General features: G+C 39.1%; 1 protein-coding gene across 1 annotated transcript in view; it reads left to right on the top strand.

Annotated features, from left to right (window-relative positions):
* The window catches only part of MMS22L (MMS22 like, DNA repair protein), a 133,753-nt gene that overhangs the window by 33,975 nt on the left and 78,422 nt on the right, over positions 1 to 21,356 (top strand). Inside the window, exons 11-14 of the mRNA XM_024192653.2 lie at positions 6,151 to 6,213; positions 14,837 to 14,956; positions 15,400 to 15,626; positions 17,858 to 18,367. Coding sequence (XP_024048421.1) covers positions 6,151 to 6,213; positions 14,837 to 14,956; positions 15,400 to 15,626; positions 17,858 to 18,367 — 920 coding nt within the window. The remainder of the gene's footprint in view (positions 1 to 6,150; positions 6,214 to 14,836; positions 14,957 to 15,399; positions 15,627 to 17,857; positions 18,368 to 21,356) is intronic.

The following is a 21,356-nucleotide window of genomic DNA, read 5'->3' on the forward strand; positions in this document are numbered from 1 at the left end:
TCCTAACTGCACCCGTTGACTGATCCTACACTTTGGACAACCTCCACTTTCCCAAGCACCCATACCCTTTGCCTCCTTCAAAATTGTCCTTAAATCCTACTTCTCCTGTGGAGCCTTCCTTTGTTATTTTTTATTTTTTGTATTTTGGTAGTGTTCAGTAGAGCTGGCCAGGAAACATTGTTCTTGTCCCAAAAGTTTTTTTTTGAGATTTCCAAAAAATGTCCTACCCCAAATTGGGACAAAAATTCAAAATCTCAAATTTTTGCAAATCGGAAAAATAATTTGGATCAGGTCAATTGAAACTTTTCATTTCAATAATTTGTAAAAATGTTGTTTATAATTTGTCTTTTTAATTTTTTTTTTTTTTTTTTTTACTATCAATTAAATTTCAAACCAAAGTCATTTGGAATTGAAAACGAGAACTTTTTCATTTTGAAAATGTCAAAACATCCTGTTTTGACAATCTGAAACGTTTTTAAAAAAGGTTTCAAAATGGGAAGTTTGTCAAAACTGCCTCTTTTCTGCAAATGATTTTGGTTTAGGTGAATTGGTTTTTCCAACAAAAATTTTTTTTTGGTCAAAAATGTCTCTCCAGCTTTAATGCTGAGGCCTCATTGAAGACTGATGCCCCGTTCTATCTGTCTAGGTATTTATATGGCCCTCATTACTTTAGTGTTTCAGCCCTCACAGTCTTTAATATGTTCATCCTCACAATGGCCCACTATAAGGTAGGGAAGTGCAATTGTTCCCATTGAACTGATGGGGAGCTGAGGCACACCGACATTGGTGGAGCAGAGAATTGAACCCTGGTCTCCTGTATCCCATGTTAGTGCTAAGTGCTGGACTATCCGTCCTTCTTATTGGGCTTGGCACCATACATAGAAGTAATAAGAGACAGTCGATGCCCCAAACAAATTACAATCTAAATAGACAAGACAAAAGATAGGAGAAAGGAAGTATTATTATCTTTATTTTATAGCTAGGGAACTGAGGCAGAGAGAGGAAAGGTCAAATAGGAAGTCTGTGGCAGAGCCACATTATTACACCATCTTTCCTAAGTCCTGTCCAATACCCTAATCATAAGACTGTCCTACATACTTTCATCTTGGTGTTTGCAAGCTTCTGTGTGTTGGAACTATTGTCTTGTGCATCATATTTTTCTGAGTTTGGCTGTAATCTTCTCCACAGATCTTGCCTTTTAGTTACCTTACAGAGTTCTGTGTATGCTTACAAAGTTCTGTAAGTAATTATAACATTTTGTCACAAACCACAGGAGATCAGTTTCAGAGTGGTAGCTGTGAGTGCTAATTTTCTATTTTTTTTTGAATTACAGCCTGGAATCTTCCTTGAAAATAAGGGGCTAAAGTAATAGCTGATGTAAGCTTTTTGAAGTCAGGGGAGTTATACCAGGAATGAATTCAGCTTACTTTTGTTGGTTAACAGTTAGCTGTGATAGAGGACTCTATTATACGTGTTCTTTCTCTTATTAAACTGTGATCAAAGGTGGGAGGGTGATGTATAATAATGATGGTTATTCATATGGTCCTTAGCGGAAATTGCCTCTAGTCCTGTGTCATCTGTGGAAGAGTTTCAGTTTTCTAATGTGGACTGCTTTGGCCTTGAGGTTAATATGAAAGCTTTTAAAATTCTAAATAGGGTTCAGACGTAGTTCTTTTTTTCTTTAGTTCGTATAACATAGTCATTTCATACATGTAGATTTAAACAGGAAAATTGTGTCCAGTTCCTCTGTTGCCCATATAGGGAACTATCCAGTCTTCATTTCTCAGAGTGAAGAGGGGTGCACAGTCCGCCTATTTTTCTATTTTCTCTAACCGAAACACAGACCACGCCACATTATTCTGAAAAGTACTTTTCATACATTTAAAAACCAAACAGGGCTTGGAGAGAAAAATCGCCACTTTTGAACATTGCAGGGGTCAATTTTAACACTGCTGTGGGGTAGGGAAATATAGTCAGAATTACTTGGGGCTGGAGATTTTTGCCTTTGAATTGTCTGAAGTGACTGTTGTATAAGATATGAAAAGAGCAACTTCCAGCAGAGAAGCTTAGCACAGCTCTGCCAGGTGATCTAGGAGAGGAGAGTGCCTTTGTCGACACCTGGAAAAGCTGCTGCCGATGGACGCCAAAGGTTGCAGCTGAAGTTTTGGCTTAACTGCATGATGAATGCTTACACGATGGGTATGGTTGATGGTTACTGGACTCTGCCAGCCTGAGGACTAATCTTTTTGGCTTGGGAGCCACTGGGTTTGGAATGAGGTGTGTTGAAACTACATATTGGCTGGCAGGGATAGGTTTTAAACAGTTGTCTCCCCTCACTGCCAAGATAACAGAGGAATGCAATTATGGGGGGAATTTAGCTGGATTCAGATGAGATGAGTTCTCTTAATGAGCAGAGAAAATTGAGACCATAAGAGGGAATGTATTGGGTTTTTGGATGTCATTCTCCCTCTGAGTTTGGACTGACTTAGAGACTAAGGGCGAAAACTTGGACATTGAATTCAGTGGGAATTTTAGCATCAGTTTTTACGGAGGCCCTGGATTTCACCCTAGATTTCTCCTGGAAGTAGTGGAAAGGAGACCTGGTGATTTTCCTGTTTTTGATTTTGGCTGTAAGAAGTCTTCCAATCTCCCCTGCCCCTATACCCCCGCCCAACTGTTATTTGGACACTGGTTTTAAGAAGCCTTATATATTTATGTTGTGAACTTTGGCTATGGGACACTAGGTGTGCTGCTTCTGATATACTGTCCGTGAATTTGGGCTGGACAGATATCTTGATGTGTTTACTAGAGCTGGTTGAAAGCTGGAATTTCCATTTTGGGGGAAATTCTGAAAAAAAAATAAAATTCTGTTTTGGAACAACAGTTTTTTTGCATAGCAATCATCAGAATGTATGGTACTGAAAATTGAGCCAGAAACCTTGGAGCTTGGTAGGTAGGGTAGATAAAAATCAATAATAAAAAAATTGATTTAAAATATTTTTAAACTTATTTAAAATAAATTGGCAAGCTATGTTATATTGTAATCTATTAAAGTAATTTAAATTATATAAATAATATTAAGCAGTACATATTTGCTGCTAAATTTTAAAGAAAGTCAAACCACTGAATGGTGGAAGTTACTTGCTAAGCCTCTGCAACCAGGCGTTAAAGTGCTAAACCAGCTTTTGACAGCAGTAGCCTCTGCTGCAAGTGCCGAGGGAATATTTTCTTCATTTCTGTTTATTCAGTTAGTTCAATTCAATGACTTGTTCATTCAAAGTTAAGAAACCTGTTGGGAGTAGAAAAAGTAAGAGAGCTTGTTTTCCTGTACCAGTTTATGAATAAAAACTAAGTGTGAAAGAATGAGATCTACTAGTTCTAAAATCTTGATCGACTTGATGACCAGGAACAATCAGTTTAATTCACTAATTACGGACAATACTTACTTTGTTTAATAAATGTTAGTTTTATCAAAACATGTTTTATATTTAAACTTTTTTTCATGTGTATCCATCACATTTAAGGTAGTTCTATTTAATAATAAAAATGCTGTTTGTTTAACTTTGAATTTCCATCCAAAATTAATAGTATAATAAATAAGAAATGGATCATTGACCATTTTCTAACATGATGAAAAATTAAGAAACTGAATATGTGTAAATTAAGCTATATACTTGCTTAAATAAATATGTATAGATACACTACACTGTATCTTTCTGGTAAGCAAAAAGAAGGACCAAATTTATTCTATAGGCTAATATTTAATTGCAGATCAACATGTTTTAACAAGTACAAGCCAATGAGAATCAACTTTTCTATAGGAAAATAACTATAAAATAGAAATGCAAACCATGGCTAAAATTGATGGTTTAAATCAAGTTTTTCTGCTTGCTGATTGAAATCGTGATTAAAATGGGTGATTTAATTCAATCCACCCAGTTGGGAGCCAGGGCTCCCAGGTTCCAGAGTAGGACCCCCGAGAGCTCCGGCGTAAGCTGGGAGTTATCAGGGCTTCCGGGTTCCCTGCTGAGGAGTCAGGAGCCAAGCCCAGCTTGAACTGGAATACTCAGGGCTGCCAGTCTCTCTGGCTGTGCAGCAGGGAGCCTTTAAGCACGGAGATCTCCTGCCCTGGGGCAGTTTGCATGGTAGAGTGTCCAAGAGCTGTGGACCCTGGAAGTCCTGGGGTCCCTGATTCTGAGGCAGCGCTGCCCTGGAGCCATGGACCTTGGAAGCCTGCGCCTCGCAACAACCCGCAGGTGAACTGGCAGGAAACCAGGCAGGTTTGCAATGGACCCCTGCCTGTGTTTTATTGGAAGTTCATTGAAACTGTTTCTGTGAAACATTTCAGTGTTGACAAGTAAGCATCTTCTGGTGAAAATCTGTTTTGTAGGAAAATTCTCAACTAGCTTGCACTCCGAGGCTCATAAAACCAAAATGTTACTTTCCAATTTTCTCTGTTTGGTGTTCAAAATAACACCAAAGTCTAAAATATAAGAGCCAAATATGAAGTGGAAAATTTTATTAATATTTATATTTAATATAATATAAAAAGCCTTTAAAATTAAACTTATCTTTGTTCCAGTGTAGATATATCCTAATAGGTCTATTGCTTCTCTCCTACTTCAGGCACCAAATTTACTGTCCTCATTCCTAAGCAGGTCACCTGCCTTAATATATGCCCATTTTACCTACTCTTCTTCCTAACAGAATGACATCTCCTTTTACCTTTCAAAATGGGAGTATGTTTCCCCTTTGCTGTTCCTTTCTGTTCTGTGTTCATTTGTCCTTGTCCTCCTCTCCTGCAGGCCCATCCTTTGTTCACCTCTGATCTCTTGTATTAATTTGTGAAGAACCAGCACCACCACCTCCATCATATTCCTTTGAATATTTTTTTTTGTCATGCAAAAGTGTGATATCTGCTAAACTCTCAAATGATACTAGTGTTGAAAAGTAGACGGCAGTATATCTTTTTACATTAGTTAGTATTTAAAATTCTCTCTTAGCTGGGATAGGCACTGAACTGAACCATAGTCATGTGAAGCAGGAGAGGATAGTTATTTTTTTTATTACATTTGGAAATCCCAATCATAGGCCCATTATGCCGGACTCTGTGCAAATTTATAAAGGACGTCTGCTCCAAAGAGTTTATAATTTAGATAAAGACAGGATTCAACAGAGAAGTGAAGAGGAGAAAAGTAATGGGAAAATAAGGTTACAGAGATCCTCTATGTGGATATTGTAGCACAGATAAAGGAAGTAAGAGATTATCAGGGCTTTAAGTAATCAAGTTTGTGGTAGAAATCTATATGTACATTTTTATTGGCAGATGTTCTTGGTTATAAAAACATGTCTCCCTTTTCTTCCACACCTTACATAACCAGATGTTTAAACAGCTTTACTGTCTTTAGTCTGAACTTTTTTTTCCATTCATACTTCTGCTTTGTAGAAGTGATCTGAATGCCCATTTGAAACATCCATCAATCTTGTCAGACATGAAGGTGATGAATTATGATCCTTGTTTGATTTGCCCTACAATCTTTTGAGCTGGACTTTGTCTAGGCAACAGATAATACTCTGGACCAAGTTGGTACTGTCTGACATTTATTAGCATTAAACAGCTGTTTGACCTAGGTAAAATGAGTTAGTGAAAGATTTGCAAAGAAAGAGAAGAAGGAGTCTGTACTTTGCTTCCCTCCTTTCCATTTTAGAGGGCTGCTGATCTTTTTGTTACTTTTGAGAAACTGTAATACAGATTTATTACATGTGGAAGCTGTCACTAGAGGGATTGATGTACAAATGGCATAAACGTTTTGTTTCTTTACTAATTTTTGGTGACTGACTGAGAGCTATGCATAGGAATAAAATACAATCTCCTGACAAGGTTAGAGTAACACTTATGCTATAAAGACAGAAATAGAGACACATATTTTTTAAATTTTATTTTTGAGAGTGCAAATAGTCTAAAGTTGGGGGAAATATCAATTGCATATATAAATGCAAAGGGACTCTTTTAAACAACTATTGCAAAATGCTTTCAGGAAGTGGAAAATTTCAGGAAATCGCTTGTACTCTTGTTTTCATGTTTTACAATATTACATAATGTCTACTATGAAAAACGGATATTTAACGTTGACAACCATTCCTTTCCAGAAACAAGTAGAATCCAATTGGAATTTTGTGGAAGAACTGCTGAAAAGGTCCACTGATGCTCAAGTAAGTACGGGGAGGAATAAAGAATAGTGGTTGAGGTGATTTTTGAGAAGCATGCAGCACATGAAGCAAAGTATCCAACCAACAAGTTTGTCTTTGGAATTTAGTTTCTTTATTTTGATTGTATTGAACATCTTTGCTGTAGCTGAACTAAGACAGTGTACAGTTGGCTTCTTGTTAGCGACTACACTTACTTTAAAGTGGTTGTGCTTGATGTTAAATTGTCAGATAAAGGGAAAAGATAATTATCCTGGAAGTGCATGTGGCTACTTTGACAAGATGTATTCAGAATAAGAGCTGGATGCTTAGAAAATGTAAACCGTACACTGAATGTAAGGCTATCAAGTTGAGGAGACATGATGGGAGAGATAGTCATTGCATTGAAAATTCAGCTATATCCTCATCACAGCAGGAAGGTGACTTGCCTTGCTGAGCAATTTGTCTTACAGGCTTGAATCAAACTCTTCCTGATAAGGTTCTAGTTTCTGAGCACTCATTTCATACCTTATCATTTTTCTTTCTGCAGAGCTGTTAATGCATTGCTTCATGGCCCAGAGGTCAGAATTGACCTCCTTTTAAAGAGCTTTTAAATATGCTGTTCTTCACATTTTTAAACATGTTACATTGCAGCTCTGTATATGTCTTCTTAAGTTGTGTGGTACAAACCGTAATTTCTGTAACGACAACAGCTACAAAAATAATTGTGTGCGCGTAAGACTACCTACATACTAAGCAATAAGACTAAACCTGCTGATTATTTCCCTTTTGATCGCAGTTGAGAGAAAAACATGTTGAAATATGTTACGGTTGAAAGAGGAAGATGGTTTTTCATTTGGGCCTTCTCTACACTATGGTTGAAAGCCATAATAAGGGGCGCAGTGTTTCTCACAAATACAGTTGTTGCTAGCACAGCTCTAACGTAGTTCTCCTGACCATTGAAAAGAAAGAGAAATATATTTTAATGGCGCTAGAAATTATGCTGTAGACTATAATCAGGCAGTGCTGCAAGGTTTTGCTTGAACAACTCTCAGAGGGAGGGGAAAAAAACAATGGACTACATTGCTTAGAGAAGGCAGGGTATCAACAACCACGTTTGTATTTAAAAACAGTTACTATTAGCACAGTTTAAACAATGTTGGAGGGAGGTCCTAGATTATGATAACATGGCTGCTGAATGAAGACCAATCTCATCTAAGAGGACTCTATTTTTTTTGTTAATTGTGTCCTACTGTGAAAATCTATTAGAGCTGTACCTTTGTTTTAACATCTGTCCGAGGCATGTGTGCAGGGTTCGAATGTATGGTCTAGATTTTGTTTAAACACTTGAATATGTAAATGTAGCCAATATAAAAATGGGTCATATGTTGTAAAAATTGACTTTCACATTGACAAAGGAAATTTATCTTCAAACCTTAATTTAAATTGCAAACTGTATTTCAATTCATGTTAGTATCTGCAGTTTTAATCTGTAATCCTGCTAGCTATGAGAAAGTTATGTTCATGTACCTGTTTTTGTTTAGAGAAGTCATTTGGCAGAATACTAGACTAACTATCTCTTATTTTCATGGTTTATTGAACATTTCAAAGTGTGCGTAACTGCATCCATATCAAGGGTGTAGTACAATATGTACATTATAGATGTATCAAGGATTTTAGAAGACTGTGAGAGAAACTAGAGAAATTTGTGATGGGAATTAGATGCTTAACATTTGGTATTACCTTATTAACCATTTTCCTATGCTCTGTCTTTTTATACTAGCATTTTTGAAGGCAAAGAAGACAATGCTAGTTTTATTAACATCTTGTGCAAAATGTTCTTATTCTGTTGTGAATGCTTAATGTTTTGTAGGATTTTATTTTTAAAGAAAAATGCAGGTTAAGTAGAAGAAATTTTTTATGTGCTCGTTAAACAAATTTTGAATGAAAGACAGTTTAGAATTCCAATTAGCTTAGGTTCCACCATCAGATATAAGTCATGTTTTTTTGTTTTGTTTTGTTTTTTTAAACAAGGTTAATAATGACACCGTAAGAGGCTCTTTGGGGGTCATTGTTCTAAAACACTAAATCCTGATTCTTCCATCAGAAAGAAAACCCCATCTTCCAAGCTGCAAAATGGTATAGGGATAAGTTCAGGTCATGGGCAATGGTCTAAGACGACAGCTGGATTATGTTCTATTTAAGTGGTTCATTACTTAATATTAAATGGCTGCTAACTTTGAGTAGAAAATATTGCTACGGGATTGCTCAATGTTGTGTGTGTGGAATCAGTAAAAAAACAAAAAAAAAAACAATAAAAATAATACCTATGAAGGAGGTTTATCCTCTGGTATATTTAAAATAACTGTCACAAGGACTAGATAATGTAGGCGTGGGAAGGAGAGAAGTGCAGCAGGATGGCAGATCAAGGGAGCAGAATCAAATGGAGGAACAGGCTGTGTAGTAGTAAAAGCCAATACATGACTGAAGGGTGGATAGTGTTCTTTGTGAAAATGGTAGGATAATGCTATTGGAATTAACTGCTCAGGCCTGGCCTCAAATTACTCCACTTCGTTGGTGTAACACTGCCTGGGGGTACCAAGGGTTGTGAGGCACCTCACCCTTAGCATGAGGAAGCCTGTCTGTGCCTGACGTGGGTCAGCTTCCTAACTCTACTGGCCGCTGGCAACACAAGGCTCCACTCCACTCTAGGCTCCATGAGCCCCTGCAGGTTAGTGCTTGGCACACCACAACCCTCGAGCCTTCTGCATGTCTCTGTGTCCAGCCCCTGGTCTACTGGATGCTTGCACTATTCACAGATTTGCTGCTTCCAAAGAAACAGTTCACCAGTTCTGCCTCAGATTGCCTCTCCACTTAACACACAGCACTTAGATGTACTTGGTTTCCCTATAAACATAAGTTATATTTAACACAGCATAGAGATTCAAGTAATAGCAGGTAGATGTATTGGAACAAATGGTTATATATGAAGTAAAATCATAGCATGCATTCTAGAGCCTGGACTTAATTAACTAGGCATTCTCATGTCTTGTCGAGTGATCACCAGAAGTCCTTGCACTTTATAACCAAGCCGGCTATGATCCTCCTTTAATGAGACAGGCAAACGGTTAGCTTGCCTCCTAGGCAAAGGACCCAGTGTGTTCCTTTGCCCCCCAAGATATACAAGTCTTTACTTGTCTTCATTCATAAACAAGACACCTCCTTGCTGTTTTGTTTTGTTCCTGTAAATTTTCTCTCTTGTAGCTTAGACAACCTTTTGACTGGCGCCTGGCTCAGTATGCAAATAGGCCTGTATTGTGAAGCAGACAACCAATAAACGAATAGACCATCTGTTACCCCCTGCCTGAAAGGACCATGTCCAAGGCATGTCACCTTTGGGTAACCTGCCTTAGCTCCAAGGCTTTAAGAATGTAATTTTCAGTATAGATACATAACTTCTTACATTTTTATCCATACATATATTTCACAATGATTATTATGACCTGTGGGCTACTGGCTTTTACACGCCACACTTTGGTGAGCTATTGTGCATATAGCTGACCCCGGAGATCCCTATAAATCCCTGTGACCCCTGTGCAAGTTTGCACCAAGTGGTCTCTGGGTCACAGTTGGTAACTCCTGCTGGACAAAGGAAAAGACATACCCATCCTTCTGAGAACTACAATAGCAGCTGCAAAAAAAAATCTTTAAGAACTCGATAGAGTTGAACCAATCATCTGTTGGCAGTACAGAGATAAGCAGTGATGAGATCCTATTCATGTAGTACATATATCTGGGAGGTTGGGCATTATTATTATTTAATATTTATATTCCTGCAGGGCTCATATCAGCATGGTGGTCCCCAGGTAGTTAGTGCTGTATTAATGCCAAAGAAGACATGCTCCCTACTATCAAGAGTTTATAATCTAAGGAGACTAGTGACATATGAAAGATGGGGGGAGATGTTTAGGTAGTACTATCATTTTGATTATATCTGGTGTTGAACCCCTCATAAGTTCTGATTATATCCAGCAGCACAGGAGTTCATATTAAACAAAAAAAAGTAATCCTAAATGGAGAGTGCATGATACCCAGTAATATATAAAGTCTGGAGGACTGTTTCATGTTACATTTGAGATAAAATCTACAATGTATATCTTGTAGTAGAAGTCTGCTCTAATGTAATATTGGACACTGGGATAATGAAGGTCTGAAATCAAAGAAGAGCACAATGTTGTTTTTTGTTGAATTTTTAAGCTAGGTCCCAGATATTATCCTGTGGGCAAAAATATGGCTCTAAGAATGGACACTATTAATTTTCTTCTTATAGTCCTTGGTATAACAAGTCTTGCAACTTGGTTGGTGTCTAGAGAAACTAATACCTTGGCCTGTTGTAATTCTTATTTGCAAGATACCCACTTTCACTCTCCTTTAGACAGAGGAGGCATTGGAAACTGTTATGGTTGAAGAATCTTAGTTTTCAGATTAGATTTATTCTCAGGGTCTTCTTTTATGGAGATTATTGATTAATGTGTAAAATTATATTAAATGTAAAAACAAAAATTGGGAAGTCCTCAGCTGTAGTACATTCTTATACTTAATAAATTCACAAAGTATTTTCTCCAAAATTTTTTATGTTGGGCTCATTGAAATAGAATGCAAACATTTGTGGGGGTTTTCACATGCTTTCATATATAAATTGTAGAGAATATCCTTTTTCCAGATTTACAAATGAAAATCCTGCATCACCCTTTAATTTATTTTAGAAATATGCTATTTTGTAAAGTTTGAGAGTCTGCCAGGTGACCATGCACGCTATATTCATTGCACATAGGAAGAGAAGGCAGAAAGAATTTGAGTCTATTGCAAATGATTTCTTTGATTGCTCACACTGTTCTGATAAAATGTGGCAAATAATATTTTCCCCCGGGGATGTATTGATTCAGGCAGTCAAGTATGACTTAATGAGTTTTAATCTGCATAGCTACTTTAGCATCACAGGTTGAAATGGGGCTGGTCTAAAGCCCAAGAAAAACAACTAGCTACTTGAGCTACGCATTCTATGCAATGCGAGGACTGGCAGTGGGGCTGGAATTGGAGGAAATAACTCCATGACCTTTATCTGTGGGATGGGCAGGCATTTCTCTTCTTCCCCAGCAAGATATTTCAAAGCTTCAGATAGTAAGGCGAGTCCTGGATTCATAGAATCATAGAAGATTAGGGTTGGAAGGGACCTCAGGAGATCATCTAGTCCAGTCCCCTGCTCAAAGTAGGACCAATCCCAACTAAATCATCCCAGCCAGGGCTATGTCAAGCTGGGCCTTAAAAATCTGTAAGGATGGAGATTCCACCACCTCCCTAGGTAACCCTTCCAGTGCTTCACCACCCTCCTGGTGAAATAGTTTTTCCTAGTATCCAACCTAGACCTCTCCCACTGCAACTTGAGACCATTGCTTCTTGTTCTGTCATCTGCCTACACTGAGATCAGCTGAGCTCCATCCTCTTTTGGAACCCCCCCTTCAGGGAGGTACTCTTTTATTGCTCCTTTCTCTCCCCCCCCCCCATAACTCCTTTAATTATTCTTAATATTGCATGAGTTTGGTCACTTAGAAATATGCAGTGGAATCCTCGTGTAGTGACATCCCTACATGTACAGAACAATTTCACTGTAATCTCACAATGACCAGAATTTCAGGCTGGACTTGCCAATGTGTTAAAAACAATTTTGGATTTTTCTCTGTCTTTACTATGGCCCAAATCTGGGTGGAATCTTGGGAGTGGTAAATGAACAGAATGCTCCCTTCTTTGCAACAGAGCTAGTAGGGATATTGAAACCTCACAGGTGCCATAGTGGCAGTGGCAAGCCCCTAATCTTCTCATGCACATGGTTCTTCTGCGAACATGCTACAGAGAGGGAAGTGCCTCCTGTTTGGAGCAGCAGTAACATATGCTGCAAAATGTCATATTAAGTTATTGGCAATGGCGAGAGGAACATTACTTTTAGATTAGCTGTTCCCTGGCTGCTTCTCATCAGCAGTAGCTAGGCCACCCATCACTTTGTCACATTACTCAATGGGGCAAGGTCAGGCCTGATGGCTGTAAGAGGGTCCAGGAAGGCCAATATGTTAGTCCTAGAATGTTAAAGGCTCTTTTTCTACAAGCTGAGAAGGGGTTACCTCAGGTCAATTAGGGACCCCTGAATCCAATTAAGGGCTGCCTGAGGCCTTTAAAAACCTTTCCTCTGGAGAGAGAAAAGGAGAGAGAGAGACAAGCCAAGCTGCTGCCAGGCTAGTGGCAGCAGGGAAATAAGCTTCTCCAAGATGAGAGTTGAGCTTCTTCCCATAAGGGAAACATCCAAATCTGATTGCATGCTAGGGGAAGGACTGACACTCTGGGGAAAACAACAGGACAACACCCTGCCCCAGTGAGGAGGCAGGGAAAGATACCCACCTTTGGTTTTGAGTTTGAGAGACTGTTTACTTTTTGTTTGGTGGAGGATCACCCCTTAGGCCGAACCCGAGGCCTACCCTGAAAATACGGCCAAAGAAACACAGAAGGAGGAAGGCAAACACTGCTCAGAGTGGGGCTGATTTACCCCAGGCCTGCCACCACCAGAGGGGGAAGTGCTAAGTCTGGCGAGACGAAGGAGGTGCCTCGCCACAGTAAGCTATGCATAACTTGGGCATGTGCTATTGGAAGATGCTACTGTGCCTCTCACATTCCTTGTAGTCCCTGCCCCATGTACCATCTTTTGAGATTTCTGCATCACGCTAAGCGTATGGCCCTATAAACCTGGTTTCGCTATATGTGAGTTTACTGTATCTAAATACAACTAAGAATGTGCACCATAACCTACGATTGTAGTTTAACAGCTAACTGCTTACTTGTAGAGTATTACTGGGTGACAATGCCAGTATTGCATCACCTTCCTCGACATTGCGGTCAGCTTAAACAGTGAAACACTACAGACAACTATATACAAGAAGCCACGGATCACTACATCTACCTTCATAGATCCAGTAATCACCAAGAAATCTGTTAGCTACACCTAGGCATGGAGAGCTTGCCTAAACTTAAAATGCTTCAGCAGCACAGCTGCACTACCGTAGGGCTTTGGTGTAGGCACTACCGACGCCAATGGGAGGTATTCTCCTGTCGGCATAGGGAATCCACCTCCCTGAGAGGGGGTTGCTAAGTCAACAGAAAAATTTTTCCGTCGACCTAGCACTGTCTACACAGGGGCTTAGGTTGGTTTAACTACACTGCTCAGGGGTGTGGATTTTTCACACCCCTGACCCACTTAGTTAAACTGACCTAATTTTCTAGTGTAGAGCAGGCCTTAACTACCACAGAATATGCTCTGAGGAGAAAGTTTGGGATATACACCTTAACACACTTAAAACCGCCTTCTTCAAACAAGGACACTCCACCAGAAAAGTGGATTGTGTCATGGAGTGGGCTACCCAAATACCCTGAGAGAACCTGCTTCATTACAGAAATAAAATCCCCTTCGACCGCACATCCTTAGCGGTTACCTCCCACCCCCCCCCACTGGAACTCATATGGGAATATTCTCAAACAACTACAACCCATACTCGATGGGAACCCCACCCTGAAAGAAATCTTTCCTGAAGCCCCTCTTCTGGCCTTCAAAGAACCACCCCAGCCTCTCCAAACTCATCATCAGAAGCAAGCTCCCCACAGACTGACACACTAGTCAATGTGACACCAGACCCTGCCAGAGCAACAGATGCAAAAACTGCAGACATATCTGCAGTGCTACAGTGATCAACACCCTCCACAGCACACCTTTCAAGATCCATGGATCCTATACATGCCTATCACAAAATGTTGTGTGCACCTCATCCAGTGCACTGAATGCCCCGTTAACAACTATGTGGGTGAAGACAGACACAATCACTATTATCTTGAATGAACTCTCATAGAAAAACGAGAAAAGACAAAAATATCATATCACCTGTGGGTGAACACTTTTTTTCACAAAACAACAATTCTACATCTGACCTCAGTTCTCATTCTCAAAGGAAATCTGCTCAACACCTTCAAAAGAGAAGCCTGGGAGCTTAAATTCATAACTTTACTAGACACTAAAAATCTTGGACTGAATAGAGATGCTGGATTTATGGCTTATTACAACAATCTGTAACCCACTAACATCATTCTGGCCCCCTCCCCCTCCCCCCATCTGGCTCCCTTTTTTCTCTCTCCCTTCCTTTCCTCTTTGTGACTGGAGGGGTGTTAATGGGCCATTTCACCTTGAATGGCCCCTTGAAATATGTGTTAACTACTTATGCTAAACAATCTGTTCCACCTTGTTTTTAGTGTAATACTCTGAGTACATTCCCAGACCTGAAGACGAGCTCTGTGTAAGCTCAAAAACGTCTCTTTCACCAACAGAAGCTAGTCTAATAAAGGATATTACCTCACTCGCCTTGTCTCTCTGCCAATGCCTGTATTTGTCAGATATTATTTTCTAGCTCACTGCTCATAATAGTGGATACTTTTACTCAAAAGTATATAACTAGAAATAATATTTATACAAGAAGGTTGTCAGCAGTCTGGAAGTCTTGAAGTTATTTGTAATCTACATGGGGTTTTTTTTATTAACAAAATTTTTTTTTTTTACAAGGCTGCTGTATTAGAGGAACAGATACGAATGCATCTTCAGTGCTGTTTGACTCTGTGTAGCTTCTGGGACTTGAATCTACCTACTGTCACCATACTCTGGGAGTATTACAGCAAGAATCTGGTTAGTAAATGCATATGTGAAAAACGAGAGTTACAAGTGTGCCCCCCTCTATCTGAGAAATTACTTTATGCTCTGAACCACTTGAAATAGCAGTCACATTTGTGAAAAAGTTCTAATCCGTTTTAGCTCAACATGGGTTGAAATGTCCCATAAATTGCTACCATGTAACAAAAAAATATTCTTGAACATCTCAATTTCTAGATATTGCACATGTCATGGGGGAAGTTTGGGGATGTGTTAACCTCCATTATCATTTGTGCTCAGGGCTGAGAAAAGTGAGATTTCCTAAAGAAGTTCTGTATACAGTGACAGTGCATTTTGTTCATTTTGTTCTGGGTGGCAGTAGTGATATGAAGATGACCTTTTGTTGTTTGTATGAAGGAATTTACATAGTTATTTAGCACTTAACGTTCTTTCCTGCTTTTACTTTATTTGTCTTCCAGAATAGTTCCTTCACCATTCCGTGGCTTGGTCTGAAGGGTCTAGCAAGTGTTAGTAAAACTCCTTTGTCTATGCTTGAATTGGTGAAAAACTGCTGTTCTGACCAGCAGAGCCCTGACCTGTATAAGTCCAGCAACAGTTACCTAATTTTTCTCTGTATTTTGGCACAAATGATGAAAGAAGCAATGGAGAGCAATGTAACCCATCCTTGGAAACAAATTAAAGGAAGGTATGGTAATCTTTTAACTTGGCAGGTGCCATATACCAGTAGTTCCAATAATATCCTTTTCTTTCTTTCTTTCTTTCTTTTCATAGCCATTTCAACTTTTCCACTTTTTAAGTTTTTCCTTTTTTGTGAGGTTTTAGTTTTGTTACTTCGTGAGTTTTGAAATATGGCAATAACCATAAAGGAATAATTAGGCTGTGTACAAAGACATATGAAAAATAGTTAACTGAAACATTAGTTTTTCTAATTTAATATACATGTGTGATGAACTTGCAATCTTGTATTTTAAGAAGAATAACAACTTCTGCTTCTGCTGATCAGTGAATGTGCTATAACTTTTCAAATGACTTGCATTTACAATGGTTTAACCTGTAAACAAGTAGATTTTCACTTCAGACCACAAATAAATTGATTAGTATTGTTATTGGATGTAGCAAACTATTAGATTAAGTTTTGGGTGTTTTTGCAATATCTTAATTAAGATTTTATTGGAATACAATACATTTATTACCAGAAAGGAAAGTGTGTTGTGATAAACAAGGTAAAAGTTATACATATCACATTTCTGTGTTTCTCTTGTTATATTCAAAAAAGTTTAGGGGTTTTAAAAAATGCTCCCACGACCAAGTTTGCTGAATCAGTGTCTTGTTTTATTTAGCAATTTTAATTAACCAGTTTGCTTTATTGAAAAGAAACTATACTTAATATTTCTCTTATTTTAACTTGCTTTTTAATTCCTTAATTTAAGAGGGGGAATAATAATAGATAATCAATATCATGTGCAAGTCTGCTCAACCAGCATTCATCATTTCTACCTTGAATAAGTCAATTATACAAGTAACAAAATTTTAACAGCCTACAGCTATGATTTTGGGATGAACTCTGTTTTCAGCAGCTAACCAAGCATTAATTGGTGCATGGAAAAACATAAATGCCTGTCAGTAGTAATTTACTACTAAACAACATTAATGGGATTTGCTATAATTTTTGGCTAGATTTTAAAACCTCAACACCATTTCTAACTATTTTTCCAGGTGAAAGGATAGGAGGAAATTAGTGTTTATGGAAGTTAACTATTATGTGTAGAACTGGTCGTAAATGGAGGGTGAAGAGTATACCGTATTTTTTAACCCCAAACAGTAAAAATTTGGACAAACCATGCTGAGTCCTTTGTTCCCTCATATCTTAAGAAAAATATTAAAAATATGGTAAAATTTCTTTAGAGTTCAGTCTAACAGTCTCCACATTAAAGGGCACCTATGTGAAAGCTTGGGATATGCAAAGTAGCAGCACTTCTTCTTGCTACCTTGCCACATATCACTTGACCACCAGTTATATGACCAATGCAGCTTAAAGCCCCCCATCACACTTTCCCACTAAATAGAAATTGCACTCTCAAGTGCCTCCGCCCTCTGTCAGTGTTCTCTCAAACAGGAAGGGCGTTGCAGTTTACACAAATGAGTGTGTTTGGGCCATTCCAGATTTTTGAGGAAAGGGGGCGAGCAGTCTGAAGAAAAAGGGTGGTCAATAGGGAATGCTGTGTCAACAGCCCCCGAACCCCCCTGCCACCCCTTTTATCACAAGGGGGATGAAGCACAAAAGTCTTATCACAGCTGTGGCAGTATAGCATAGGAGAAGAGGTATTTTTTCATGTACGGTGTTCTCAAGCCATTGTGAGCTTTATAAGTCAAAACAGACTTCTTAAACTCCACCTGAAAACCAGTGAGCATCCATTGCGGAACCTGGAGCACTAGTAACACATGCTGCAACTGAGAGGCCCCACTTAATATGCAGGTTGCTGGTTCTGTACCAGCTTAAGTTGATGGTGATGTGTTCAGTTCTGAAAGGGGGAAAGGTATGAAGGAAACCATCTGAGCCAAAGCTTTGTTCCAGTAGTACTGGCTAATCTAATCTTTCTGCTAGAGGTGAGGCGCTTGCATCAACAGTAGTTGACATGGGGAGAAAGGTTAGATTTCACCGTGGGTTGGAAATCCCTTGGCATGCACCCTGGATTGGGAAAAAGAAGGGAAGGAATTAGCTTGTTCCAGGTTAAAACAAGTTAAAAGGATGGGGGAGAGAAGAGAAATTTAAAAATAGAGAAGAATTGCTTAAAGTAAGTGTGTGGAGCTAGAGTAAAGGTATGAAATGGGACTAGTACAGCTCTTCAAGGAGATGGAAAGAAATATGCTTTAACATAATTTAAACTTTTTTGTATTTTTTTTTTTATTATGTAGAATTTATTCCAAGTTCCATCAGAAAAGAATGCGAGAGCTGACAGAGGTGGGGCTGCAGAACTTCTTTAATCTTTTCCTTGTGTTAGCGGCTGTTGCAGAGACAGAGGACATTGCAAGTCGGGTGTTGGATCTCCTGGATTTTCTTAGCCCAACCTCCACCAGCACGTCTCAGAGAACTCTCATTTGGAGAGGCTACTTTGCCTTCCTTTTGATGTATATTGAGAAGAACATGGACATCAGCGTTCTAGCTGAGAAACTTTCACATGCTTTCTGTGAAAAGGCAAAGGAGTTTTTGGTAACCAAGAATGATCACACACACAAACAAAATCTCTGGACACCACTCTCCACTTACGTTGATGGTGTTCAAGAAGTGTTTGAGACCAGCTGCTACTTGAACCTTTCCCAGGAAAAGTTGTTGAACGATGGATTTAGTATGCTGCTCCCGGCTTGTCGAGGAACTGAACTCAACATGGTCCTAAACTTCCTGCAGGTTGTTCTGTCCAGGCTCAGGTAAGTTATTCAGATAAATCATGAACACAGACTGGTATCTTGCTTTGTTTTTGTCACTAAATTGTAGTCGTTGAACCAATAAGAGGTGAAGCCATTTTAAATTTGGTATTGGTGAGTAATGAGGACCTCATAGAAGAACTGGTTGTGACGTTGTGCAGTCTACATGGTTTTATAAAAATATAATAATAAGTCAATATAATGTAACTGGGATAGATTTAGAGAAAATACGGTAATAAGTGATATAATGTAACTGGGATATGCTTCATCCAAAAGGTCTCTTGTAAGGTATCATTACAAAGCTTATAATCTACTGAGTATGATAATCTGATTTGTATAAATGTACCACTCTTGTATCTAAAACTAGAAATATAAAATGTAACTCTGAGGGCCTATTGTAATTATGTAGAGTGTGGGCCATTAAGGATGGTTTGGAATCTTGATGACTCCCATTGTCTGCAGATGGCTGTATTTACCTTTGAGTCTTCCTGTATATGTGTGTGCTGGCAAGTGAGTAATGAAGTCTTGCAGTGACATGTGATCATGTCACCTGAACTGGAATCCATCTTTAACCTGGTGCTTTTCCAGTGAGGGGGGGTGGAAACCCAGAGGGACAAAGGATTCCCGCCTTATGCAAAAGATATATAAAGGGGTGGAAGAGAACAGAGAGGGAGAGGAGCCATCATGGAGAAGCCCCTAGCTAACACCTAAGCTGGAACAAGAGCTGTACCAGGGGAAAGAATTGTGCCCAGGCCTGGAAGGTGTCCAGTCTGAGAAAAACTTACTGAAGCATCTCTGAGGATGAGATTATCTGTATTTAGTTTGGTTAGGCATAGATTTGCGCATTTTATTTTATTTTGCTTGTGACTTACTTTGTTCTGTCTGTTACTACTTGGAACCACTTAAATCCTACTGTCTGTATTTAATAAAATCACTTTTTATTTAGTAATTTACTCAGAGTATGTATTAATACCTGGGGGAGCTTTATATATCTTGTAACGGGTTGGATCACAGAAACCCCCTTGGGAGCTGCCACCCGATGTGTCAAGACTACCCCTGCTTCTGTTTTCCCTGCCAGCTCAGGACTCCAGCACCCCGTCTTGCTGAATTAGACACTCCAGTCCACTTCGACACAGACCCAGGGTCTGAATCACTTGTCCCAAAACTGCAAGTTTACCCAAAAACAGCTCACAGGAGTGTGCTTGTCTTTAGCACTCAGATGCCCAACTCCCAATGGGGTCTAAACCCAGATAAATCCGTTTTACCCTGCATAAACCCGTCACACTGGTTGTAGGGGACAACCTTGGTTCGAGTGATCATAAGCTAATTCAGTTTAAACTAAATAGAAGGATAATCAAAAATAGATCTGCAACTAGGGTTCTTGATTTCTAAAGGACTAACTTAAAAAAATTAAGGGAATTAGTTAGGGAAGTGGACTGGGCCAAAAAACTCAAGGATCTGAATGTGGAGGATGCTTGGAATTTAAGTCAAAGTTGCAGAAACTATCTGAAGGTTGCATCCCAAGCCAGGGGAAAAAATTCATAGGGAAGGGTTGCAGACCAACCTGGATGAGCAAGCATCTCAACCAGGTGATTAAGAGAAAGCAGAAGGCCTACAAGGAATGGAAGATGGGATAGATCAGCAAGGAAAACTACCTCTTGGAGGTGAGAAGGTGTAAGGATTAAGTGAGAACTGCCAAAAGTCAAGCAGAGTTGGACCTTGCAAAGGGAATTTCTATAGGGAAAGGTTCTACAGTCAGATAAACAAAAAAGAAAACAAGGAAAGAAGAAGTGGGACCACTAACCACTGAGGGTGGGGTAGAGTTTAAAGATAATCTAGGCATGGCCTAACACCTAAACAAATACTTTACCTCCATTTTTAATCAGGCTAATGAAGAGCTTAGAGGTAGTGGCAGGGTGGCTAATGGGAATGAGGATATGGAGGTAAAAATGACCACATCTGAGGTGAAAGTCAAACTCAAACAGCTTAATGGGACTAAATTGGGAGGTCCAGATAATCTCCATCCAAGAATATTAAAGGAACTGGCACATGAAATTGCAAGCTTAATAGCAAGGATTTTTAATGACTCTGTAAATTCGGAGGTTGCACCCTATGACTGGAGAATTGCTAATATAGTTCCTATTTTTAAGGTAGGGGAAAAAAGGGATCCCGGAAACTACGGGCATGTTAGTTTCACCTCAACTGTATGCAAAGTCTTGGAATAAATTTTGAAAGAGAAAGTAGTTAAGGACATAGAGGTGAGCAATAATTGAGGTAAAATACAACATGGTTTTACAACAGGTAGATCGTGCCAGACCAGCTTGATCTCCTTCTTTGAGAAGACAACTGATTTTTTTTTTTTTTTAGAGAAAGGAAACACAGCAGATCTAATCTACATGGATTTCAGTAAGGCATTTGATACGGTTCGACGTGGGAAATTATTAGTTAAATTGGAGAAGATGGGGATTACTATGAGAATTGAAAGGTAGATAAGGAAATGGTTAAAGGGGAGACTACAACGGGTCATACTGAGAGGTGAACTGTCAGGCTGGAGGGAGTTTACTAATGGAGTTCCTCAGGGATCGATCTTGGGATCAATCTTATTTAACATTTTTATTACCAACATTGGCACAAACAGTTGGGAGTATGTTAATAAAATTTGTGAATGACACAAAGTTTGGTCATATTGCCAATACAGAGGAGGACCGGAATATCATACAAGATGATCTGGATGATCTTGTAAACTGGAGTAATAGGAAAGGTATGAAATTTAATATTGCAAAAAGCAAGGTCATGCATTTAGGGCCTAACAACAAGATTTTTTGCTATAAGCTGGGAACATACAAGTTGGAAGTGAAAGACCTGGGTGTATTTGTTGATAACAGGATGACTATGAGCCACCAATGTGATGCGGCTGTAAAAAGGTTAATGCAGTCCTAGGATGCATCAGGAGAGGTATTTCCAGTAGACACAGGGAAGTGTTAGTACCATT

This window comes from Terrapene carolina, unplaced genomic scaffold (genome assembly GCF_002925995.2).
Source record: "Terrapene carolina triunguis isolate 2854851 unplaced genomic scaffold, T_m_triunguis-2.0 Scaffold42, whole genome shotgun sequence".
NCBI classification, from domain to species: Eukaryota; Metazoa; Chordata; order Testudines; family Emydidae; genus Terrapene; species Terrapene triunguis.